A 26,715-nucleotide genomic window follows, 5' to 3' on the forward strand; every position below is an offset into this window, starting at 1 on the left:
TTCTTACTTTATCAACCTATTTTAAATTACTCTTTACCTCTCCTTCCCACAAAATTTCATTTGATCTATCCACACTATTTTTTCCTGTCCTCAGATGTGTGCAAGTACACATAATGCAATTTGTATATGGCATATGAGAGTGCCCAGCAGTTTTGTGTACGTTGAAATAGTCAGCAATTTATAGTGGGAAATAAATAATACCAGGAAGTAACTGAATCACAGCACAAGAAAGTAAACTTCATAATGAAAGTAAAACTTTCATTAAAAATATTAATTAAGAAACAGTTGTGAAAGTGTGATAATTTCATCTACCTATGATGATTCATGTTGTAGTTTTTAGAACTCTAGAATTTAGTATAGTGCAAGAAAATCAATTAAATTTGATAGCTAATTTCAACATTACAGTATAATTAATCTATTTTACAATCATATAAAATGTTTACCATTTTTTTAAAGCCCAGGAAACTTCACATTTCACACATTACTTCAGAGATCTGCTGTAGCTTACAAAAAGGACAATAAACGAGTCTGAAATAATGAGATCTTATCATTTAAAATATAAATCTTAGGAAAAAGCACCACTGAAGCTTTTTCCCCATAAACTATCAAAGGCAACATGTAATGCAAATATGGTCAAGAACACTTTATATTTTCCATATGCTATGTGTAAAGTCAGTCAATTACACAAAAAAGTACTAAGGTATACTCATCATTTAGTGTTAGAAGGACGCTTATTTTGATTCAGACACTAATGCTTGCTGTAATGAAAATCACAATGTTACAGAAAGTGGGCTGTATAAACCAAAAGCTAGTTAACACCACTAAGGTTTAAATGTATTGTTAAGACATTTGATTAGATGTAGTGAATGGAAAAGTTTGTTCAAAATTACACAAATTCTCTACAAATTAAAACCAAAGTAATGACTATTAGCAAGTTTAGCTTGTAATTTTATCCAATAAAAATCTTACTGGGTGAAATTCACTCCAGCACAGAAAGCCTATGTAAGATCCTATCTAGCACATAACACTTATATGTGGATTAATTTACATCAAGAGCTCTGTGCACTGTACTACTGTGTATACATCACGTACATAAAGTAAATAATATTTTAACGCCTATCAAATGCACATTTAAATTATTACTATTAAAATCAAAAAAGGAAAATATGAAGTGTTAATATGCTAAAGTAGTACATTCTACTGGCAAGAGTGAACCTTCCTGGAAAAGACAAACAGGGCTTTTATTTTTTGTTCTCATAAAAAAATACTACTACTAAACTGTAATACTGGAAGGCATGTTTATGCTTCAAAATGAAAGAGAATAAAAATATAAATCATGCCTAACTCCCTGTGTTAAAAGTAAAATTTTATTTTAACCTGCTAAAAGGAGTTACTCCACTGATTTGTTCTGTGAAGTGTAACTATTGTTTCTGTATACACACAATCATTTTCCCAGACATGCAGGAAGAAAGACAAGATGCAAGGGGTGTGGTTTAATTAGGCTACAACTTCATTAACTTAACTCATCTGGGAACTACCTGGCAGTAACTCATACAGTGCAGGTCATCATTTCTTCTTCAATTTTTTCCACCTATTTGAGGGCTGCCATCAGCCCTCACTGATACCTGGTCCTAGCCCATTGCTGAAACCTGATCATCTTCCCCTTCTATGAGGCTTAAAGGGCTGAGGAAAGGGGGTTGGTCTCACTGTACCAGACATGAGAAGCCCCAAACCCATTCCCCAGATACTTTAGGGGATACCATCCCCTAATATGCACTACTGCTTTCAGTTTATCAGTGAACCAGACTTCCTATGGAACAAATACCAGCACCGGACACCTATCACCTGCTAAATTCTGACACCTTGAATTGTACCTCCTGGCCTATCTGACCAGGTACTGAGCTGCTGTGGGGAAGCAAAAAAATCCACACTATCTGCCAGCCAATCTGATGACACTGAGGGGAAAATTTCTTTCCAGCTCCCTAAAAGGCAACTAGTGTAATGCCCAGGGCAGACCAAAAAAAACACCACCTCCTATGCTAATCCTAGGGCTAGGGCGGGGGAGTTGCTAAGAGAGAGGGATCAGCTGGAGTGACAGTACTTATATACTCTCTCCCAGGTACACAAGGGACAATGGCTTACCTGAGCACCACTGGTCAGCCCACCAGCTCATGAAATACCTCCCCCAAACCATCAAAGGAGTAGGAAAACTCTTAGGCCACGGCTACACTTGCAAATTTGCAGCGCTGCAGCAGGGTGTGAAAAAACACACCCTCTCCAGCGCTGCAAATTGCGGCGCTGCAAAGCGCCAGTGTGGTCAAAGCCCCAGCGCTGGGAGTGCGGCTCCCAGCGCTGTACGTTATTCCCCACAGGGAGGTGGAGTACGGACAGCGCTGGGAGAGCTCTCTCCCAGCGCTGGCGCTTTGACTACACTTAGCGCTTCAAAGCGCTGCCGCGCCAGCGCTTTGAAGTGCAAGTGTAGCCATAGCCTTAGAGAGGCCACTATCTCTTTCTCCCCACTGCTCCAGACCTTTAAGGTTACAGGGGGAATATGTGTTATCTGGCCTGAGGCATGTCCCTTTAGAGGACTGATTCACAGCATGATTAGTTGAGACTTGCATCAAGGAAAAGTTAGTTACCTATGAGTTGGTTGTGCCTTCAGGGGTATGAATAGCACCTCTACTTACGTATGTATCTGTCAGTTCAGTTTTTCAACTCAGTCCCCAATCCAAATGATAAAGGATTCTTGAAGAAGAAGAGAGTGGACAACTAGATCTTACACTATAGATTGCATACTATTTCTAGAAATCTCTTTTCAGGTGAACATCACCCTTTCGCCTATAGAATGGCTACTCATTCATACACACCCTCGAAGAGACAAAAGTATCAGGAAGGCCCTGTCCATATGAGAAAATTGTTTGTAATGTATCAGCTTAAGCTAACCTGATACAAGGCTTCCTTAAAATGAAATAAAATTTTCACATAAAGAGGCTGCACCAATTTCAATATATCAATTTCTAAAACAGTTTAGATAAATAGGTACAATTTTCTCAGGTAGATGGGCCTAAATACATAATAGTTACAAGCTACTGAATCACAATTACAAGTGAAGCAAGATCATGGGGGGGAAGATGTGGGAAAATTCCTAAGGCACTCCAAAGACAAACCTCATGATAAACTCCCTCAACATTAAACTATGATGAAATAGAAAATACATTTAAATGATGTTCCCCATAAAGCAAGACGACATTAGATTTCAGGCTAATTCATACTTTTGGAAACATTTAAAAATAGATACTGATCCCCTTCCTTCTACCGCACCCGTTGTTAAACTTCCTAACTTTCCTTGATCTATGACTCCAAGTTGAAATTCCACAGAGGGAGGCAGAATAGAAAACATACACAATCTAAAAACCTCCCTTAAACACATTTCCATGGCTTGTTCAAAATAGAGGATTACCAGACAGAGGATAATCTCTGCTATGAGACATGGATTCCTGCCAAGATCTCTACAAAGCCAAAAGCCTTCAAGAGAAGGTCCTGAGAATCCCTGTTTAGAGAGTTGTAAACCTTAAGATACTTTACTAGAACTCCTGTGCTGGGAGCATGATTCTTTTTCTTTAGCCAAGTTAACCTGATAATCATTAGTTCAAGTGGATATCCTAAAACCAGACTGTATGTACAGGCATATTAGTGTCCTCTGGAAAGCAGTCCAAACACAAGCTACTGTCCATTATTATCTTTCAGGTACTCTTGGAACACCATTTAAACTTCTGGGGCACTAGTCAAATATTTAAATTATATACTAGGGCAACTATCTACCACTTAAAAAAACCCTTACGTTTATCCACACACTAATATAATTATATGTTTTTAAAAAGAAAAATAGCAAAATACATGAAGCTGGAAACATTCAGGAACAGAGTACCTAAGCATCATGTGAAAGTTCTTATGTAGTGAGAAGGAACCAATAGGTGGGCAAAGAGGATTATAATTCCCAACTCACATGTCTAAAATTGTAACTCACCAAGTTATGGCTCTCTGCCCATGTAGACATGATCCAGAAATACAGAACTACAAATGCTAATCTTTTAGAGATTGTTCTAGCAGAGAAAATTTCACTCCAAATACAAACTGTTTTAAAAAATGTTCAGAATCAAAGGAAGTAATCAGCTTATCTCACTGAAACATGTGCCATATACCTATATACATTCTATTTATTTTAAATAGTAGCTAAATAAAAATTATGCCCCAAAATTGTGCAAAGACTTATATATGTGCTTAATTATATTCCGTGTGAGTCAGTGAAGTCAATAGGATTACTCAGAGTGCATAAAGTTAAGGATGTGCATAAATTCTGTAGGATTAGCACCCATGAGAGGTTTATTTAGAAAATATGCAAAGTGTACTCACCTCTTTCTTCTCTCTTCATCCTTTAAAACCTCATAGATAGCCACCAACTAAAATAAAAGCACTGATTTTATTAAGCAAATGACTATGAAAAGGAAACAGTGAAAACACCATGCACAAAGCAATCAAATCTTAAAAACAGATTTTTTTCTCTAATATTTTAGTCTGAGGTGATATTTGTCTCAAATATAGGTAAAAAATTTCCATCGGGAATGTGATTTTTAAGTTAATAGTGTCCCTTCAATAAGTCCAAAGGTTCTCCAATTATAACACCACACAGCAAGTGGCCTTTGTTTTGTGAAGAACATTGAACTGGTAACACTGAACTATGACAGGCATACCCTATTGCTCAGTTAAATGTCAAGATTCAGAAGGGGGAAATGATCAAGACTTAAGATAATTATTTTATTGATATCTACATTAAATGACTTATAATGAAGACTGATGAGAAGATCTTTTTCTCAACTTCTATTAAAAGGCAAAGTAGTAAAAGGCTTACAAACAGACTTTCCCTTTTAACAGAAGTTTGTATGTATGCTTTTATACAGAGAGAAAAGAATAAAACATTTGTTTTCGTTAACAGGAATACATCTAAATATTTTAAAATACTTATAAATCAAATGTATTCAAATACTCGAATACTAATCTGAGTTACTGAACTAGCTTCAGAACATTTTGTATGACCTTTGTCCAACACTAAATCCAACTAATACAGGAATCATTTTGCCCTGTTTGAAAATTACTAATAATTTCAAAATATTACTTTGTTATCAAAACTGTATTTATTCTTGATGTTAATAAGTAAAGTTATGTCATAAAATTTCTGATCTTATCCCTCCCAGAAAAAAAAAAAAGTATAGTATAGCATGTGTCACTTACTTGTCTAAACTGGGTTTCTGCATTTTCATCTTTGTTCTTGTCTGGGTGTAAAGTTAGTGAAAGCTTGCGATATGCTTTCCTAATGTCTGCAGATGAAGCATCCTGCAAAAACACAAAGCAAACTTTGTCAGAAACAAATTCCCAGAACCTTGTTAAGATCTGAGAAGACAGCCAACCAAATGCAGGACCTGAGGCAATGTAATTTGAGCAATCAGTCTAACAACCAAGCTATGCAGCTAGCCTGACCCACATGACTGAACAATCATTCACTCTAATTCAGCTCTCCTCTTAACTTCTTTCATTACCATACATTCATTACAACAAGTTAGTATTTGACAAAACTTTCAAACACTTGCTTTCTTAAAATTAACCAGTAAAACTTATGCGCTAATTTAGAGATCAAAAAGACAAATTAAAAATTAATGCATCTGTTTATCTTCAAGAAAGTCAATCACAAGCTAAATTTCTAAATCTCAAGCCTTGACATATGTTGCTCCTTTACTATCATTTACTCTAATTCTCTGCTTATAGGATTTTTATGCAAACTCAATATCAGTATGTCTAAAGAAATGTATTTTCTGAAGTAGGTTCAGCTTGTTTTTAATTTGAAACTACCATGACTATACTGGTATATAGTTGCAAGATAAGATAAGACAAATCTTTGTGCTCTCAATTTGGTTTTTACTTTTCTCACGTTTGTGAATGTGCAATTAATCTGATATTTTGTTTTATAGTACATGTACAACCATTTGCTGTGTAACTACTTAAATATAACTAAGTTACTGGAATGATACAGATCACCCAGAGCAGAGGGATTTTATGAGGTTATATCTATTACTTACTAAAAAATCCATATCAAGTTATCATTCATGCTATAAACCAGGAATTTGTATTTAATGGGAAACATCTCCATGGCAATATATCAGGATGGAGTATGAACACCCAAATCTAAAGACTACAACCTAAACAGACCAAGACATCTCTATTGTCAACACAAGCTGAGGTAAAATAAAAGTCTCATGAAATTTAAAATTTCTTGTTTTAGGATTTCTTCTCTAAGATATATTTTAAGATGATTATCAACAGGGACTGAGTAAAAAACAAACAGATCCCTATAACCGAACAGCTGTTAGAGGAACAAAACTGAAATAAGACAATTAAAGCAACACTGTAATTAGTCTGTCAAATTTCCATTACAAACCATTATTTTCATTACAAATTTTTCAGGTTTATAGCACCAAGCTATAACTCTGTTTAAAAGTTTTAGCCCAGAAATTAATATTTTTGTAATATATAGAGTCTTGTGTGCGTACAAGGTGAGGGGTTTGATAGGGAGTTTAGTTCTGGAATGGTAATTTTCTTTTAAGATACAATTTTGTTATCCTATAACTCAAACACAGATCTCTGCAGGCTATGCTCCTGTACATAGCAATTGTTTAGAGTCAGGACCATTTAGAGGAAAATGAAAAGTGTTTTTTGTTTTTCTTTTAAAGAAAACACCTCCTTGTATATGCACATTTTATTTTCAGCTAACACTTTTAAGGGTGCACAGCCAAAAGCAGAATTCTGTACGACTACTGATGGCTTGCTTCAACCCCACTGAAGACAGTGGAAGTTTTTACATATAGCCGTGTTGTAAAGTTTTATATTTCTTTTTGGAAGTGAAGAATGGAGGCAGGGCCGGCTCCAGGCACCAGCATCCCAAGCAGGTGCCTGGGGCGGCAATCTGCAAGGGGCGGCAGTCCGTGTGTTTTTGCCCCCAAGCAGCGTGCCAAATTGCCACCGCAGAGGGTGGGGGCAGTCCGTGTGCCGTTAGGGTGGCACACGCGTTTCCGCGGCAGTGGCAATTCAGCGGCAGCTTCTATGTTCATCTGTCCGCGCAGCGCAGCTTCTGTCTTCCAGCTGAAGACAGAAGCTGCTTCCAAATTGCCGCCACGGAAACGAGTGTGCTGCCCTAATGGCACAAAGACTGCCCCCTCCGTCCGCGGCGGCAATTTGGCATGCTGCTTGGGGCGGCAAAAACAGTAGAGCCGGCCCTGAATGGAGGGAAGAGGAACTGTGACTAAATGTTAGCGTTCCAAATACATTACATTGCACACAGAAAAATTAAGTTTTCAAACTGGAAATTTAATAGAGATATACAAGAAACTGGGGAAGAAAATGTGCAACAAAAACGTACTTTTAAAAAAATCAGGGACTTGGACAGTAACAAGATCAAAGGAATAGTACCTCCAGATTGTAAGGCCTGCAGTTTACCCTGATCCCCTTTTCCTCCCAGCTTAATTTACTGTTGTACTTCATCTGTATCAAGATTTGCATTTAATTTTATTGGTGACCCTTAACTGAGTGTTGCTTCTTTAAGGGCCTGACAAGAACATTTTAAGGAGTTGTTGGAAGAATACTGTCAGAGTCAACTCCTTCAGATCTAAAAGCAGACTAAAAGGAATTTGTAGCATTTGGGGGGGGGGGGTTGGAAGGAAAATTTAAAATGAATTACCCTTCTCCCAAAATAAAGCCTCTTTTATTTGTGTAAGATTTTAAGTCTAATGGTTGTTCTCAGTCATGTTACAGTAGTATGTTTTGAGAGTTCTATTCCCATAATTTCTGTTTCTTAGAATTAAACAGCACAGAAAGGAAAAAGTTATTTGAAAACAGTAAAACAAGTTTATTCTTAAATCTAAGTAAAACTGTGGAGTAATAGAAATAAAAAATTAAGTATGAAATGAAAGTTAACTTATTTACACCCAACACATACTATGGTAGGTACTGGAAGTAATTTACAGACTATTTTATTTACTGCCACCTATTGCTCCAATCAGGGCTGCCGAGAGCGGGTTTGGGCCCCGGTGAAAAAAATTTTCGGGCCTCCCAGCAAGGGCATACTGGCTAAACAGGGCCGACGAAGTCGGGGAAGCCGGGCCCCCTTCCAGATCGCCAGGCCCCGATAATTTGTACCGCCCCCCCCCCCACCTCGTCGGCCCTGGCTCCAGTTAGATATCTCATCAACAGACTGGGCTTGTCTTCACTACAAAATGTTACTGTATTTGAATATTGTCGAAGAGAATCGAGTTAGCAGGTACAATGCTGATCATGGCTTTGCACTCAGCAAAACCAGGACAAATTGTGTTCAGCATGTCAGCTAATCATGGTTAAACCTTCAAGTTGGGGGGTGGGGGAAGAGCAGGGGAGAGGAGCAGATCAGGGATAAACCACATTCAACATCATGCCACATTTAGCTGACAAGAATGAAGACAATTTGTCCTAATCTGAAAGTAACCATCAGTACGTCAGCTAACTCAATTTGTACAAACAATGTTTTTAAATACAATGAAATTATGTAGCTCAAGACTTTGTTCACTAAAAAGACATCCTTTAGGTAATGTTGGGCACCTTGAGAAAAGTTTCCAGATCTTTTTAGGGTCTGTCTTCAGCAGCCTGAAAAGCGTGAAGAGCAACTATTGCTTACTAAGGCATGAGCCTTTTCTACTATAGAACATGTTGGGTCTTCGTCCTCAGCCTACATGTGTTACACATAATGACTCAACAAACTGTTCTGAAACAATTACAGAGAGCCACCTACCTTGCCACAGTACCCAAAAGTCCTGTTTGGTTTTGGTTAACCATCCCACGTAAATACAATTCTAGGCAATGTACTGAACTGTGGGAGCAGGAGGGAACTATTATACTTCTGTAGTCAGACCCCAGCAGCATCTCTACCGGCTGCTTTAATAACCTTTTATTTAACAGCTCCACTTACTGCTAGCTGCCTCTCAGCCTCATCTCCTGCAGCCTCCTCCAATGAGACTCCAGTGGAAGCTGAGGAATAGTGAGCACTAAGAGTGTGCTCTATGCAGAAAAAAGAAATAAGTAGAGGTGGGTCCCAAGACAGCCATTTGACAATAGAAGGAAGCCTGGGCAACCACATTTTCAAGATTTTTTTATTTTTTATTTTTATTTTTTTTAAGTGGTGGCTCTGGGGATTTCAAGGAGGGCTTCATTCATATTTTAGTGAAAACTGGATTCTCTCTCTTGCTTTTAAGAAAACAATTGCAATTACCTAAAATGCACATGTCCAATAGCAGAGGGGCCTATTAGTGCTCCAGACCAGTGGTTCTCAACCAGGGGCACAGAGAGGTCTTCCAGGGGAAACTCAATTCATCTAAATCAGTGTTTCTCAACCTGGGGTTTGTGATCCCCAGGGGGGGTCACAGATGGGTTTATGGGGTTCGCAAGTGCAGAGCCAGCTTTAGGTGTGGCAAGCAGGGCAACTGCCTGGCGCCTCATGCCACAGGGCACCCTGGGAAGCTAAGTTACATGCTTCAAGTCCAGGCGGTGGGGCTCAGGCTTCAAGCCCTGCCACCTGGGGCTCTGGCTTCAGACAAGACTCAAGTGAAAAACCGCCTCAAGTATTACATTGAAATGTAAGTATGATATTTATATTCTAATAGACTTATTTTATCATTAGATGGTAAAAATGAGAAAGCAAGCACTTTTTCAGTAATAGTGTGGCTGTGACACTTTTGTATTTTTATGTCTGATTTTGGAAGCAAGTAGTTTTTAAGTGAGATGAAACTTGGGGTACGCAAGATAGATCAGACCCCTGAAAGGAGTACAGTAGTCTGGAAAGGTTGAGAACCAATGTCCCAGACAATCAATTTATTAGAGTTGTCCCTGACACAGTTTCATGTTGGCAACTATACTTTGTCACTGACTGAACCAGTGCAGTCTGTCATGTTGTCTTCCTCATGTGAGTATGAAGTCACCAGCATAGCACTACTAGTCCTATAATGAAGCACCTCATGCTTCAGAGCAAACACTGTACTAGGATACTTTCGGCATCAGGCATCCCATGGAGCATACATAACTGGTTGCGGCAAGAGGAAGCCTTACTAGTATAAAATTCTCAGTCCTCCTCTCAATTAGCTAAAGCACACACCTCACAGACGTGGATGCTGGCAGTACGACAGCAAAAATCTCATCCAATCCCCTCATATTTTTGCTTAGTCTTTGCATTACTGAAATCCAGCACACTGTGAGCTAGGCTGATACGGTGGGACTCATCAAGTTCTGGGTTGACAAGTCAATTCTGGGCTCTGCTATAATCTTGGATACCAATGAAGCATGCTCACACAGGATTTTTCAATCACTTTAAAAATTTCACCATTTGGAACAGAAAGTCACCGAAGTCCTTGAAGAGATTTATGTCCAAGTTTTATATTTGAGTTGTTTTTGCTGTAGTTCTGTCTCAAATAAAATTATATCCTACCACTAGATTATTTAAATTGCTGCAGAAATTTTTCTTACACTTTTTTTAAGTGTTGATTTGGGAAAAGACCAAGCACTGAAAATCTCAGTTCAAAAAATGAACATTTTATAATGTGAAGATGTGAAAATGGCAATGAGAGTGGTTTGTAACAGAAATCTTTTCTTATTGAAGTTCAAGAGTTTTCAGTTTTGTAAAGTGAAAACTAATGTTTCAATTAATTCTACTAATAAGCCAGAAAGCAAAGTACCTAATGCTTTAAAATGAACAAATAAAACACCCTTATTTGCCCATCTCTCTCTCCTCAATTTATGACATATTGACCTGTTCACCTGATGCAAGAGTACCCTGGAACTTTCTAGCAACAGTCACCCTAACTAAAATTTCAAGGGTAACAGACGTATCAATTTGTAAATGTTTCTAATATTTCAGTGTTCCTATCTGCAATAGACTAGAAAACATATGGGAAATTTTTCCTAATTTTGAAAAGGCCTGAGAACTGTAAATGACAAGAATCCTCTGGGGGTTAGAGCTCACAATATAGGTCATAGGGTATGCCTACACCGTAATTAGCCATCCGCAGCTGGCCCGTGCCAGCTGACTCGGGCTCATGGAGCTCCAGCTGTGTGTCTGTTGCAGTGTAGACATTCCAGCTCAGGCTGCCACCCGCAGTGCCGGCCTTAGGCCGATTCCCCCGAATCGGGCCCCGTGCCTAAGAGGGCCCCGCGGCCCCCGGCCAGAGCGCAGCAAGCCCACCTCCCTCTTCCCCCAGCTGGAGCGTGGCAAGCTCCGCGCCGCCCCCCCTTCTACTCCCAGCAAGCCCCACGCCTCCACCCCCGGCCAGAGCGCGGCAAGCCCCACGGCCCCGCTACCCCGGCCGGAGCGGCAATCCGAAGTATCACTGAAGACTCAGAGCGCTGCCTGGTGAGTACAAGCCCCACGAATCAGGCCCCGCACTTGCTAAAGCTGGCCCTGGCCACCCGAGCTCTGGGACCCTCCCACCTCACAGGGTCTTAAAGCCTGGGCTCCAACCCAAGCCTGAATGTCTACACAGCAATTAATCAGCCTCAGAGCCTGAGCCCCAGGAGCCAGAGTCAGCTGGCATAGGCCAGCTATGGGGTTTTAATTGCAGAATAGACATACCCAAAAGGTCTGCATCCATACTTCGAGATAGGAAAGAAATGTGGGGTACTGGGAGATTGATTCCATAGCAGGTTTCATACCCCATAATGGATGATTGATCAAGAGTTTAAACAAAAGTAATAAAGAAAACAAGAGAGCCAGAACTGCCTTTAATTTGTTCTATATTTGAAAACCAGCCTCATAAGAAGATTTATTCTCATCCTAAAATTTATGAGATATTTAAGCAAGAGCTGAGCCTTTTCGTATACCTGAAGTAAAAATTGGTATTTCAGCTCTGAATATTATGGACATTGCTACTTATAAAGGTTAACACTATTGTAAGCTAGTAGCAATGTCCACTTACCATACTTATAAATTGACAGGTTCTGATTCACTTAAATTCTAACTAGATTACACTGATATTATGTTTCCTTTTTGTTGTGTTCTTGAATTACACCAAAGATACTTGCCATCTGGCCCTTATAAACCCATGCTCTGGAAAAACTAGCATTCTCTGCCAGTTTATAATTTGGGGGAGCAAAGCATAAAGGAAAAATTCTTATACTAAAAAGTATTACTAAAACAGAAAGTGATCAAAGCTCTAGTTAAAAAAAAATTAGCACAATTATCAGCTATATTGCTGGAAAAAGTAGGCAGAAGTTGAGGATAACTAATTGGTTTAAGAACTATTTTATTTTACTTTAGCCTTCAGATAAAACAATCATGGGTCTAAAATTCAAAGGCTTCAACACAGACTCCTATGTGTCTGCAACAATGCACTTGCAAACATTCACTTGGGAACTTTTCAACCATGAACATTTGTACATGTAACTGATGGGGTTTTCAAGTGTATATTACATGACATATGAGTAGGACACTTAAATACCTGTGAGAATCTGGTATCTTGCCACCCAGTGGAATCCACAGACCTGAGTTATCTAATTCCTTTAGCAGATCTAGCCTTATCTAATTATTCAACCCCCACACCATTTCTTCAAGTTATATTGCCTTTAGCACACACTTTGGGATCTCATCTTTAGAAATTTTACTAATAAGTTTACTCTAACAAGAATTGCTAAATCTATACTGTACAACATCACCTCATTTCCAGCAAGTCTACTTAACATAGCTATGATTATTAATTAAGATTTTTTAAAAAATTAAAAATAAATAAATAAAACCACCCTTACTATAGTCCCAAGACAATTCTTGGTGAAAGCAATACAGATCAGATATTACCACAGGCACTCTGATTAGGTCACAAGAAAAAAAAATCAATATCTACACGCTTTGCAGTTACTAGTATATAAAATTCAAATCCTAAATTGTTCCCTTGACTGTATTGCAGTTATACAATAAGGCTTGGCTGCGTACTACAATTTAGCAATTGCTTCTACAAGACAAAATTGTTCAATTAATCTCAAGTTTTAAATATGACTGCTAAAATCCACAAATAGATGGCATTACAATCATTAGCAACTAGAATGCAGCATAGTCTAGAGAAACAAATGCATTGTTGGATGTCAGAAGGTCTTGAGTTCTAATCAAGGCTGCTTCTGACTTGCTGTTTGTCTGCACTACTTACCACTCTGTAAAAATGATACAATATTGGCATACCTATTTCACTGCGGTACTAAGAGAATAAACTTGTACTGCTTGTATAGTACTTGCAATAACTAAAAGATTAAACATTATTATTAAGATTAATAGATTTAAAAAAAACTATAACTACCAATTAGTTTTGTACAAATATTGTTAGTAGTTATATTTTATACAACAGAGTATCTGATAATTGCAGGTGGGTTCTGGCCAGAGAGGTTAAAATACTTTGAGAAAGAATCTTTTTGCTACCCTTGCCTTCTCTTGAATTTGTTACAAACAAACAAAGTGATGGTTTGTGCCAAGAAAATGTAAACAATAATAGTGCAATGATCATTAGGAATAATTTAAGAACACCCTTCTAGATGTTCAAAAAAACACAGTCCAACAATTGAGGAAGAAAGTCATGTTGGTTAAAAAAGCAACCTGCTTTAGAGTAGAAGTGAAGGCAGCTATAAACATAAAAAAAAATAGTATATAACAAATGGACGAAAGAGGAAGTTGATAGTAATGAATATAAATCAGAAGTTAGGCACTGTAGAAAACTGATAAGGGAAGCAAAGAGACGAGGAGAAATCTATGGCCAGCAGAGTTAAGGACAATAAACAACGAGGTTTTTTAAATATATCAGGAACAAAATGAATCCTGACAATGGGTATTGATCCACTATAATATGGAAATGGTAGAATTATCATTAATACTGAAGAAAAGTCAGAAGCATTCAAAAGTGTTTCTGTTCTGTATTTGGGGAAAAGAGATCATATGGGCTCATCATATGATAATGATAACACTCTTGATTCCAATAGTATCTCTGGAGGATGTTAAACAGAAGCTACTAAAGTCACACATTTTTAAATCAGCAGGTCTAGAGTACTTGTATCCAAGAGTTTTAAAACAGCTGGCTGAAGAGCTTGCCGAATCATTAATATTAATTTTCAATAAGTGTTGGAGCCCTGGGGAAGTACCAGAAGACTGGAAGAAATGTTGTGCCAATTTTTAAAAATGATAAATGGAATGATCTTGGGTAATTTTAGGCCTGTCAGCCTGACCTCAATCCTGGACAAGATAATGGAGTGACTGATATGGGACTCAATTAATTATCCTCATTTGATTTTTTTTTAATGTAATTAATGCCAATCAACATGGGCTTATGGAAAATAGATCCTGTCAAACTTTTTTTTTTTTTTTTTTTTTTAAGATGAGATTATAAATTTGGTTGATGAAGGCAGTAGAGCTGACAAAATATACTTAGATTTCTGTAAGGCATTTGACTTGGTATTATGTAACCCATGCCTGCACAACATTAAAAACAATATAAAATTAGATGGCACACGTTAAATAGATTGAAAACTGGCTAACTGATAGGTCTCAAAATGTAACTCTAAATGGGGAATCGTCACCAAGCAGGTGTATTTCCAGTGAGGTCCCAGAGCAATCAGTTCTTAGCCCTATACTATTTAAGATTTTTATCAACGACCCTGAAGAAAACAAAATAATCACTGCTAAAGTTTGGAGATGAAACCAAAAAAAAAAAAAAAAAAGAGGGGGTGGGGTAAATAAGGAAAAGGACAGGTCACCAATTCAGACCAGTCTGGATCACTTGGTAAAATAAATGCAAGCAGACAGTATGTGTTTTAATATGGCTAAATGTAAATATACACATCTATGACAAAAGAATGGGGGACTCTACCCTGGGAAACAGTGACTCTGAAAAAGATTTGGGGATCATGCTGGTGGATAATCAGCTCAATATGAGCTCCCAATGTGATGTTACTGGCAACAGAGCAAATATGATCCTTGGATGCATAAACAAGGGAATCCCAAGTAAAAGTAGAGAGGTTATTTTAGGTCTGTATTTGGCACTGGTGTGACTGCTGCTGGAATACTGTGTCCCATTCTGGTGCCCACAATTCAAGAAAGATGTTGATAAATTGGAGAGGATTTAAAGAAAAGCCACAAGAATTATAAGGATTAGATAATATGTAGTGATACTCAAAGAAGTCAATCTATTTAGCTTAACAAAGAGAAGGTTAAAGGGTGACTTGATTACAGTCTGTAAGTATCTACATGGGGAACAAATATTTAATAATGGGGTCTTCAATCTAGCAGAGAGAGATATAACACAATCCAATGGCTGGAATTTGAAACTAGACAAATTCAGATTGGAAATAAGGCGTGCATTTTTGACAGTGAAGATAATTAACCACTGGAACAATTTACCACGGGTCATCACTGACAATTTTTAAATCGAGACTGCATTATTTTCTAAAAAGATCTGCTCTAGGAATTATGTTAGGGAAGTTCTATGGTCTGTGTTATACAGAAGTTCACACCTTCTGGCCTTTGAATCTATGAAACAATTTCCTCATTGCATATGAGTTTCTTACTGTGAAATGGGTATATGCTATAAAACAATGTATTATCTTCCTGTTAACCAAAACCAGGTATTTAAGTTACATCAGTATGTTCCTAAAAATGTTGTGTCAAAAGTTGTCGATAAATCATGATTGCAGCTCTCCTCCTCAACCCACACAGAGATTTTAATGTTACCTGGGATACATGAGACCATTGAATTTTACAGAACATACTTATGTGTAGATAACCAGACAGACCTCTTAATGATCTACTAATTTTAATTTTATGCTGTCAATGTTGAAGCCTATAATTTGACCTTTTTGTGCAAAGGCCTTATTCTTTAATGGTGATGTTCATAAGTGTCTCAATAACCAAACAACTTTGGTGACAGGCAGATGTGCTCTGGGTTAGCAGGTTGCAGAGACAAAAATCCATTGCCCTCATCATCTGTGCAGGCTGACAGACTGCAACGTGACCCCTCTTACAGCTACTATTCCAGCCAATAGGCTGAAACGGCAACTGCAGAAATTCTGCAACCCTTTCAACATAGGTCCTGGGCACTGAATCAATGGAATTGTAGAACCCATGTCCCTTTCGGTACTGGCATAATGTGCTTGCATAGAGCCCCTCTCTGCAACACGTGTGTTCAAATCGACCTGCCTTCATTGTTTCTCTGCCCACTTTTTTCCTCTCCCCACAGTCTTACCATGGGAACCAACTTGAGGGCCTTGCATTGGGTTTCGATGAATTTCACCCCATATTCTCTTCTGTATAAGAAACATTTTTTTAAAATTAAATATCATACCAGCATCCTTGCATTTCAAGATATTTACATTCTGTGCACGCTCACATACATCTGGCATTTTCCCAACTACTCAGCATTTTTGAGTAATTTTTTGGTAGGAAATTCACACCTGTACTGATGTTCTTGTCCACAATAATTGCCCAATGATAGCAGAAGGAAAAGCAGTGGCAGCGTGAAGCAGACATAACCAAGCACTTTCTTAAGAGCAATAACAATGTCCTGAACCAGCAGCACAATGCTGGAAGAGGGAGGAAAACTGGAGATATTGAGATAAATTCAGAAAAGGGAGTGAGAAGATATACACAGAGATGACTGGAAAGAGACAGATAAAATTGTATAGGGTGAGAGGAGAGAAGATAACAGCAATTCAGTGGGAGCATGTACATTTTGACTCTATGTGCCAACAAAAGCTAGGGACACGATGGAGAGAGCACACTAACGCCACCACATTGCTCTCTGCTAACTCCCCAAGGTTGAATGAAGGAGCAGGCTGCATCCAGCTGCCCTCAGGTTCAGTGTCACTAACATGTAGAGTTTATGGAGGAGAGGACCATGATCAATTCCCCAAGAGATATTCCTAGAAATAATTCCTTCTTACTTGCACAGGGCATATGTACTGTGTACCTGAAAGCAAACGTGATGGAGGAAGAATACCCACAACCCCCTGCCCATTTAAAATGATGTAGATGGAAAGAGGAAATGAAAGTTAACCTCTGCTCCCATAAGCAATCCTTCAAACCAGTACATACCAGTTTAAAATATTTCCTCATCAGTTTTTCCCCCCAAATTCAACATTTGAAGGGGTAATTGTGAACATGATTAAATATTTTGAAATTATGAACAGCTTGTGTAAAAGTTTGCCAAGGTGCATTCTCTGCATCATAGGTCAGATCCTCAGCAGATGTAAATCAACAGCTTCATAGGTTTTACATCAGCTGCAGCTGAGAATCTGGACCCAGAGGTTTATGGCATGAATGGCAGTTATCCATTTCACTTTTACGAATTAGGCTCATTGTTACATATAAGAAAGAAACCACTTCTTAGTGACAAAAAAGTGTCATTCTGTGGTACATAACCAAATTCAATTGTGTATCTATAACAGTACCATGTGTGGCTGCATACGGATTCCTTATGCAGTTACTTTACCCAAGAGAATAGTCAAGATATTATTTTCCCAAAAGAATAGTTTCCTGTTATACAAATATGTATAACAGGAGATTATTCTCTTGTGAAAAGTAATTTCTCATATCCAATGAACCTCCTCTTGAAATAATAGATAAATACTAAAGGGATTGAAACAATCTCAGCTAAAAAGAGTTTAAGAAACAGATACTATTCTTCATGAGATCAGCCAACAAAATGTAGGTTCACTGTATCACACACACACACACACGAAAGGGAGACTTTTTTGCTTTCTTAAACACGAGGCAGTAGAATCTTCTTTCATTTGGCACACCCCACTGGAAATACACAGGCCAGTTAAGAGATTGTGCCTGTTATCAGATTGTCACAGGAATACCTGGTTTGTATTCATTTCCCTTTTATGAGTTGCTTTAAAACTGGGCAGCACACAAAAGCATTAAAACATTTTAAATTATTTTTAGTTTCTCCAGGTTTCACTGCTGCACCGTTATTCCATTTAAAATCAGTGTAATGTTAGGAGGTGTGTGGATCATTCCGCAGCACAGCAGACATGTTCTGCTTTCTGGACATACCTGTAATATTCAGCCACAGACAAACAGTGAATTTTACAGCCATACAGGAAAAAATGATGGATCCTTTAGAACCAAGTGTAATAAAAATAAAACAATAAAAATTAAACAAAGAGCCACACGGTAAAAAAATTAAGCCAGCGGACATCAGTTGACAGATGTTATCTATAAATGTTCCCAGAAAATGCTTCAGCTGGTGGGTGGACCATTGCTATTGGTTCCTGGAGAGGTACTCTCCGAGAGTGCCAACGGGGACTTCTCAACTGAGGAACCTTGCCCCCAAACCAGCTTTCCCCAGCAGTCTGTCAAACTATAAATTTGGCAAACTCTAGGGCATCATGCAAAGCTTATCTGTTCACCAGGCCTTTAACTAGCATTAGGTTGCAGTGGGTATCTGCAATAAAGGAAACAAAGGAGCAGTATTTTAAATCAAGTCTGATATCGGTGACTTGATTTTTTGTTTGGGGTTTTTTCATTTACAATGACTGGTCTACAATAACAAAGTCTTGCTCTAACATTCTTCATATTACCAGCACACTTTAATGTTTTACCAATTACTTAAACTATAATTCTTCTTTTCTAATGGGGCATCATTAAAATACAAAGTTACAAATTCAGGATGGCCATCTGTTAACCTCTTAAGCAAAATATTAGGAAGTTGAGGATAAAGGAATGTTTAAATGACTTCAAAGTTTAAATGAAGTCCGTGGGGCTCAGCATAGATGCTGGGGTCCACACTTATGGTGCTCACTACAGGAACAGGGCCTTTGTCCCCACCATGTCTCCTACTATAGTGTCTGATCCTTAACTTCTCCTTCTGCCTTCTCCATGCCTATCCATACCCATTCTGTGCTTTAACGTACCTATCTTCTCCCTCCCTCGTGTAACCCCAGCTCCACTCCCCCCTCCAAAAAACACACTTTTAAAATTAAAGTTAAAAAAAGTTTGTACCTTGGTAATTTTAAGACATAAAAACATACCTATCTGCATAACTAGATATTTGTAATAGTAGTGCTTACTTTTCCTTACTTCTCCAGACCACCCTATTTGACGCTCCCATTTTTGTGTTTCCAGTTCTGTAATTAAACTGTAAACTCCTATGGGCACAAAAGGTGTTTTATTTGCTTGTGAGGTGGTAAGCATACTTTTCAGTGTTCACAAATATTAACAGGATACACACATTCTTAGAGAGAGAAGAGTTAACAAGAAGACAATAGATCCCATGATAAATAAAGAATATCCATTCATAAACAGAAAACTTGCAACTTGTTTTTTTTGTTAAGTCTAGCAGTTACCTTATGTAGCCAGCCAGTACTTACATGGTAGATAATCCAAAGATATTGACCTTTCCAAGGGTAATTTTTGCATAAGAATTAACAATTCATTAATAATTTCTCCAGTGTATTAAAATACCAAGCCTTTCATCAGGCAAACACATTTCATCCCACTTTACTTGTTTTTACCTTAAAGCCAATTAGCATCAAAAACTAGTGAATCACAGTTTCTGATTTCCTTTATCCTTTAAGCATAAGGTTATTGATTCATACACCCTGTCCTTTGCATGGTTGCCTTCCAGTACCCTAGAAGCTTAGCATTTAGGGACTTTTTCCACCAGCCGTTGAATGATCCAAACCCCACCTCAGACCAAAGAAAGCGAGACACAACATTAGCTGTTGAAGGCAGCAGCAAAGTTACAGTTTCTGGTAATTCTTATAATTACCCCTTCACACTATTTCATCACTGCTAGTGCAAAAGAATTTTCTGTTCTGCCACCCCTGCTGTCTGAAACAACATTCCCCCCACCACCACCCCCAACAGCTAATTTTCACACTCCAATCTGAATATTTCTTCTCCCTGGCCTATAGAGAATTTGATTTCTCTCAATGCTGTTAATTTCATAATTTGAATACAGACATGGTAGATCTTCCTCTAGATGTTCCTCTTGCATTCTCCCCTCACATTTAACCATGAGAACACTCCAAGGTTTTTTAAGTGGCCATGACAGTCTAATTTCCTGAATTAAGGAGAGGGTGGGCACACTGGGAGACCTGGGCCGGTTAGGACACTTGCACAGAACCAGCCCACATGATTCCATCTCCCCACATTGGGAATTTTCCTGTTTTCCCTTAACCTGTTTCTTTCCAATTCTGACTGACAGGAGAAAGCAGCAGCTCAGAGCAAGCAGCAAGTACTTTCTGGCGTGGATCCAAGTGAGTTCAGTGAATCTGCCAAGGCCCAAATGTGGACTGCAACATGTGAAAGACCAAAAATTAGGAGCACACAAAAATTAATCACAAGGAAACTTAAAATGCTGTGGGATTCATTCATTTAATGAAGTTATCTATTAAATTCAGTTTTATAACCATTTTCAACAATAAAGGTGAGAGGACACCAAATTTGTGTGGCATATATGTAATTCTGGGGCTGAAGTAAGTGGCATCTCCCAAAATAAGGTACACTTGAGAAGTGCACCCAGAGTAACGAGTGGGGAGGTTTGGCAAACAGAGAGGCTCACAGTCTGCTGAGTGCTTTTCCTCCTGCAGGTTGTGTGAAAGCAGGGCAAAGAACAAAATGGAGATGGAGAGCTCTTGAGAAAAGGGAAAAGAGATGGAAGATTAGTTGTATTCTGCCTATTTTCCTCACCTCAGAATTCTCTGGGTCCATATATTTGCTCTTGGTGTTAAATGATGAAGGAAACAATAGCTTTGCAAAAACATGAAAACCTTAAAACTTGATTAGAATGAAACAAAGTGTTTCACACACTTCTTGCCAATCTTCCATTTATGGGAGCAGCAGAAGATGGGCAGAAGGAGGGAAAGTTAAACATTTAATTCAAGGAGACTGACCAACTCCTCCCCCTAAAAAAAGAACCTTTTCATTTCTCCATTTTACAAGAGAAAAAAAGTAATGATGTTGTCACCTTTACTAAACTACACTTTGTTCTGTGAATGAACCTGATTTAACTTCTTCAAAAGCTAGATAAATAAGATAACATTTTACTTGGACCGGTGGAATTTTAACACTTAGAACTTAAAACAAGACAGGATAAAATTTCCATACAATGTACCCAAACCACTTGAGCTTTCTTTTTTAAATCACTGTCTACAATCTGTTGACCTATGTTCTTTGTAACACATCAGCATTACTTATTTTATCCCACCAGTAGACACCAAGTTTTCTCCACAAACATCTCAGATGGAACGCATTAAGTTTCCTGTTGGGGGCTTCTAGTATTTGCCAACAGAAGGTTTGTTTAGTTGCTGCGTTAACCATCTTTATTTTGGAAATTGGGGGGAAGAGGGGGAATCAATGCTGCCTCCATGCTAATTTATAAGGGTTTGCTTTTATTACTTTAAAATCCTCTATGCCTATTTTGCATAGCTGTGATTAAAAAAATAAATACTTTTCTCTCAACTTTTTTTATGGCTGTTAGTAAAATAACTGCTGATGATCCTGTAAACTCAAAGATGAAATGAACCCAACTAAGTCTCCTCTAGACCCGTTTCTTTATTCTAATAACTTTTCTCCATGTGGAGTATGTCATTCCCCCGCCCCAAATTTTTTTTTTAAAATTGTGTATCTTGTAAATTGGGCACAAAAATTCCACATGCAACACGACTATTTGGCTCTTTCCTGGAGAACTCTTCTTTACTGTACTTCGTGCGAATATATTTCTCAAGAAGCTCTGGGTTTTGCTCCAGTATATTAGTATTCACCAAAAACTTGGATTATAACATTATTTGCCAGGGTTAGTATTACAGCCTATTCCTTTTAAAAACAGAAACATTTCTACAGTCATTGATCCATATCAATCTTCTATTCATTCTTACAGACATGGCTTTACGTTTTTTCTTCCAAAGAAATGTCTGGAGAATGTGTGTTGTCATTCACCCCGTTGTAACAAGACTGCTCAACACTATTTCTGAAAACGGGGCTCCTCTCTCCACACGTCTCACACAGTTGCAAGTGAAGTCAGATACCATCAGATTTTCCTGTGCTTGTCAGGAGCAAGGCCCTGCAGCTGCGCCTGCTCAGTACTCCTGACACCTTAACAAGTCAGCCAGGCTGCCTGATGGAGGAACCTGCCTGATGCTGGCTGCTCAATGTGCATGCCCATGCACACTCTGCCTCCCTGTACTCGGCTCTGCAAGCCCTGCTTGCTTCTCCAGGCTCCAGCCCAGATCCTACACTGCACCCAGCCTTGTTCCCGCCCTGTCCTAGCCTTGCTCCTGCCTTCCCTGACTCCTGGTAATCCACTTCTGACCCTCAACTCTGACTTCTGACTCGGATTCTGTCTCAATCCGTGGCTCTGGAATTCAGACTCTGACCGCTAGGCCTGACCGGCTATGACCGAGTCTACTGACCGCTTCAGTATGCTGTAGGTGGAAAGTTACAGGTTTGTTGGGTTTTTTTAAGCTTTTTTTTGGCCAGGATAGGGATATCAAACCCAGCAGGGTATCAGACCAACAAAATCTCTCCCAAATCCTGCAGACCTGTAATCAATCAATCTTTACAACATTCACTAATCAGGAAGAGTCACCTGGGTCTGATTTTCCAAGAGTGCTGAGCACCAACAACTCTGGCTGGAATCACTGGGAGTTACAAGTGCTCAGAACTCTGAATAAAAAAACAGGTTATATATGCTCACAGGACAGTGATGATTATCAATATAAAAACAGACATGCAATCATGCCATCTCCCACTAGTTCTTTCTGCCATTTAACTTTTTTAATTTCAAATTTCAAATGATATAACTCTGCAAAGCACGTCATGACAGGTTTTTTATTAAAGATGCTACAAAAATACAGATGGATTATATTTAGCACTGAAGCCTTATATGTATGCTACATTAATATCCAAAGATGGTAGGTGTCCAAATGAAAAAGTTAGGTAAGCCTATCATCTTCCACTCCCATTTTCAGAGTGTACAGCACACTCTCAGGGAACGCTCTGTTGAGCATCTAGTGATTATCACATTTGCTTACATAAACAGAACAACAGCCTCAACTGAAATCAATAGATGAGATAATTTCCAGTCACGCTAGAGAGAGCAGATCCTCATTTTGGAACAGAAGGCTTAAACACTGAATTAAAAAAAAAATGAAATACCAGTTGAGGCATCTTTAAAAAAAGAGCACTGAGATGGACAGACCTGGAAATGATACAAGTGTTTTTGATTTAGCTAATTATGCTCCTCAGATTAGGAACCATTTCTTTGTTATGAATTTGTAACACAGTGGGGTCCTGATCCATGATTTGGAACCTTAAGCACTACTGCAAAAAGAACAGGAGTACTTGTGGCATCTTAGAGACTAACAAATTTATTTCAGCATAAGCTTTCGTGGGCTACAGCTCACTTCTTCATTATGCTGAAATAAATTTGTTAGTCTCTAAGGTGCAATAAGTACTTCTGTTCTTTTTGCGGATACAGACTAACACGGTTGCTACTCTGAAACCTGTCATTAGGCACTACTGCAGATTATGTGGCAGGGAGGAAATGGGAGAGGCGGTTGTAAAAAGGTGGAAAAGGATCCTGGGAAACAACTGGTACGCCGTCCTCGGGCGTCCCTTCAAAAGTTCGGTTTGGGTCCCGTGGGTGGTTTGGGGGGACCCTGATTTTGACCCCCTTGGTGCCCAGACTGCCTTCTGCGATTCCCCCGGCCGCGCCTTCTGCCAAAGTCCTGTCGCAGCCTAGGCGAGGGGGTAAGCGCGGTGAGGCTGAGGACGGAAGGACCTGCGCTGAGTCACTGGGGTGTGCATTCCGAGTGAGCGCATGATCACCCTGTTGTCCTTTAGGCTTTGCAGCCTAGGGTCAGTCTTTTCAGAAAATAGGCCTTGGCCTTCAAAGGGCAAGTCTTGTATAGTCTGTTGTAACTCAGGTGGAAGGCCTGACACCTGAAGCCATGATATTCTCCTCATGGCCACTCCTGAAGCCAGAGTCCTCGCTGCGGAGTCGGCTGCGTCCAGTGAGGCTTGGAGAGAGGTTCTCGCCACCTTCTTTTCTTCCTCCAAGAGGGCTGCAAACTCCTGGCGGGAATCTTGGGGAACTAGCTCCGTGCATTTTCCAACCGCCGCTCAGGTGTTGTAGTTGTAACGACTAAGTAGGGCTTGCTGGTTTGCCACCATGAGTTGAAGGCTTCCAGCAGAGTATACTTTGCGGCCCAATAAGTCCATGCACCTAGCCTCCTTTGACTTTGGAGCAGGAGCTTGCTGGCCATGGTGCTCCCTTTCGTTGACCGATTGCACGACAAGGGAGCAGGGTGCACGTACAAATACTCGTACCCCTTAGAGGGTACCATGTACTTCCACTCAACTCCCCTGCTGTGGGCGGAATAGAGGCTGGGGATTGCCAGATGGTATAGATGTTCGCCTGAATAGTACGAATAAAGGGCAAGGCCACTCTTGTGGGGGTGTCAGCCGATAAAATATCCACTACAGGGTCTTCTATTTCCGGGACCTCCTCCACCTGAAGATTCATGTTCTGAGCCACCCGCCTGATGGGCCCTCAGGTCAATTGGGGGAGGGCCAGAGGAGGATGTCCCCACCACCGCCTCATCTGGAGAGGAGGAAGAGGAGAGGCCAGGAACAAGAGGGTCCTGCGGGGGCTCTTGTTCTTGGGCGGTGTCAGGTTCAGGTGGGACCTGGGAGTCTGTCGGTGGAACGGAAGCCTCATCCGTACCCGCAGGAGGGGGGCGGCTTACCGTCGCCTCTGGCACCCGGTGTTCTGATGGCACGGAGCGTGATGCCTCTGGGAGCACACCTTGGGCTTGGTGATACGCCCAAGGTGTCCAGAACGACCACTGATGGGGTCCTTGTTCTTGGCCTTGGGTCTCCTGGAAGACTTGGCTGGGCACGTCTGAGTCACGTTCCTGTGCATAGGAAGCACTGCCAGCGTGAGATGACACTGAGGTGTGTCTAGATGGCCACGGAGGAGCTGAGAAACCCTCAGAAGGGGCCACGTCTCTAGATGGTCTTTCTCGGGGCGGCACCGGAGAGCAGTACCGGGCGCCATAATGGTACCGGGAACGAGACCAGGACCTGCGACCGTATCGGTGCCAGGAGGTCGACCAGGATCTCGAAGCTCGATTCCTGGAGCGGCTGCGAGAGGCACGGTGCTGGGAGCTGGATCGGTACTGGGAGTACCGGGCCGGCGAACGGGACACTGAGCGGTGCCACGAGTGCGACCGGTACTGTGATGGAGAGCGGTGCCGGGACCGCGAGCGGCGTTGGGACCGGGATCGGTGACGGGACCGAGAACGCCCGTGGGACCAAGATCTTGATCGGTGCCTCTCAGCGGTGCCGACGGAGGGTGGCCTCAGCAGGGCAGGCTTGCCAATAGACTGAATGACCCACACCGGCGGTGCCGGGGGTTGAGGCAGTGTGGACTCCGTCAGCGCGATTAAATCTCTCGCCGTGGAAAAGGTCTCCGGCGTGGAGGGGATAGTGAGCTCGACCACAGCGTGCGCCGGGGAGCTTTCAGGCACCGGACTCGACAGCCCTTGCGGGACTGGAATCGACAGTGCCGAAGCTGGCGGTGCCCCGGCAGGTGTCGGTGCTGGGCGGTCCGACTTTGGGAGGTGCTCCGACTGTGGTGCAGGCGGCACCGAAGCAGCAGGAGTCTTATGATGCTTCTTGACCCGCGGGGAGAGGGAACGGTGCCGAGCAGACATCGGTGCCGGCGACGGTCGGTGCCAAGGGGCCTTAGCGGTACCGGGGCGATCTGGAGCCGAAAGAGCGCTTCTCCCTGATGTAGATTGTTCAGCGCTCGGTGCCGAGGGCGTTGGACTAAGAGCTGCCTCCATCAGGAGCTGTTTGAGATGAAAGTCCCGCTCCTTCTTCGTCCTCGGCTTAAAGGCCTTACAGATCCAGCACTTATCTGAGAGATGGGATTCCCCAAGGAACTTAAGGCAGGCGTCGTGGGGATCTCCCATTGGCATCGGCTTATGGCAGGCCGAGCATGGTTTGAAGCCCGGTGACCCGGGCATGAGCCCCGGTACCGGGTGCGGGGAAGGGGCTAATCCCCGATCCCCTCGTAACTATATACACTAACTATATTATAGAAACGACGAAAACTAACTACAATTATAAAAATTGGAACTACATACACAACTATTAGTAAGGAACTACGAGTAGGCTAGGGAAGTGGAGATCAGCTAAGCCACGCTCCACTGTTCCAACGACCGACACGGGCGGTAAGAAGGAACTGAAGGGCCGTTGGGTTGGCAGGGGTATATATTCACCGCCATAACGGCGCCACTCCAGGGGGCGATCCGGCCGACCCGAGTGTTGCTAGGGTAAAAATCTTCTGACGAACGTGCACGTGGCGCGCGCACACCTAATTGGAATCGATATGAGCAAGCACTCGAAGAATGTCAAATGCCAGGTATGAACAGGTAAAGTTTCCCCTTATGTGTAGAATGAGAACGAGAACTATATCTGATGGGGAAAGGAAGGTAGGATTTTTGAGAATAGAAGCACAAAAAGGTAGACTGAAGCCACTTCTAAAGTGAGTCAAGGCATATTTTCTGTTCTGAATCTGGTTTGTAACAGACAATTACCCTAATTCCTGC

The 26,715-nt window shown here is 40.7% G+C and overlaps 1 protein-coding gene across 1 annotated transcript in view; it reads right to left on the reverse strand.

Annotated features, from left to right (window-relative positions):
* The window catches only part of DNAJC1 (DnaJ heat shock protein family (Hsp40) member C1), a 196,008-nt gene that overhangs the window by 104,379 nt on the left and 64,914 nt on the right, over window positions 1-26,715 (reverse strand). Inside the window, exons 2-3 of the mRNA XM_045007600.1 lie at window positions 5,290-5,391; window positions 4,414-4,460 (exon numbers count right to left, since the gene is read on the reverse strand). Coding sequence (XP_044863535.1) covers window positions 4,414-4,460; window positions 5,290-5,391 — 149 coding nt within the window. The remainder of the gene's footprint in view (window positions 1-4,413; window positions 4,461-5,289; window positions 5,392-26,715) is intronic.

Source organism: Mauremys mutica, chromosome 2 (assembly GCF_020497125.1).
Source record: "Mauremys mutica isolate MM-2020 ecotype Southern chromosome 2, ASM2049712v1, whole genome shotgun sequence".
In the NCBI taxonomy this organism is placed as follows: Eukaryota; Metazoa; Chordata; order Testudines; family Geoemydidae; genus Mauremys; species Mauremys mutica.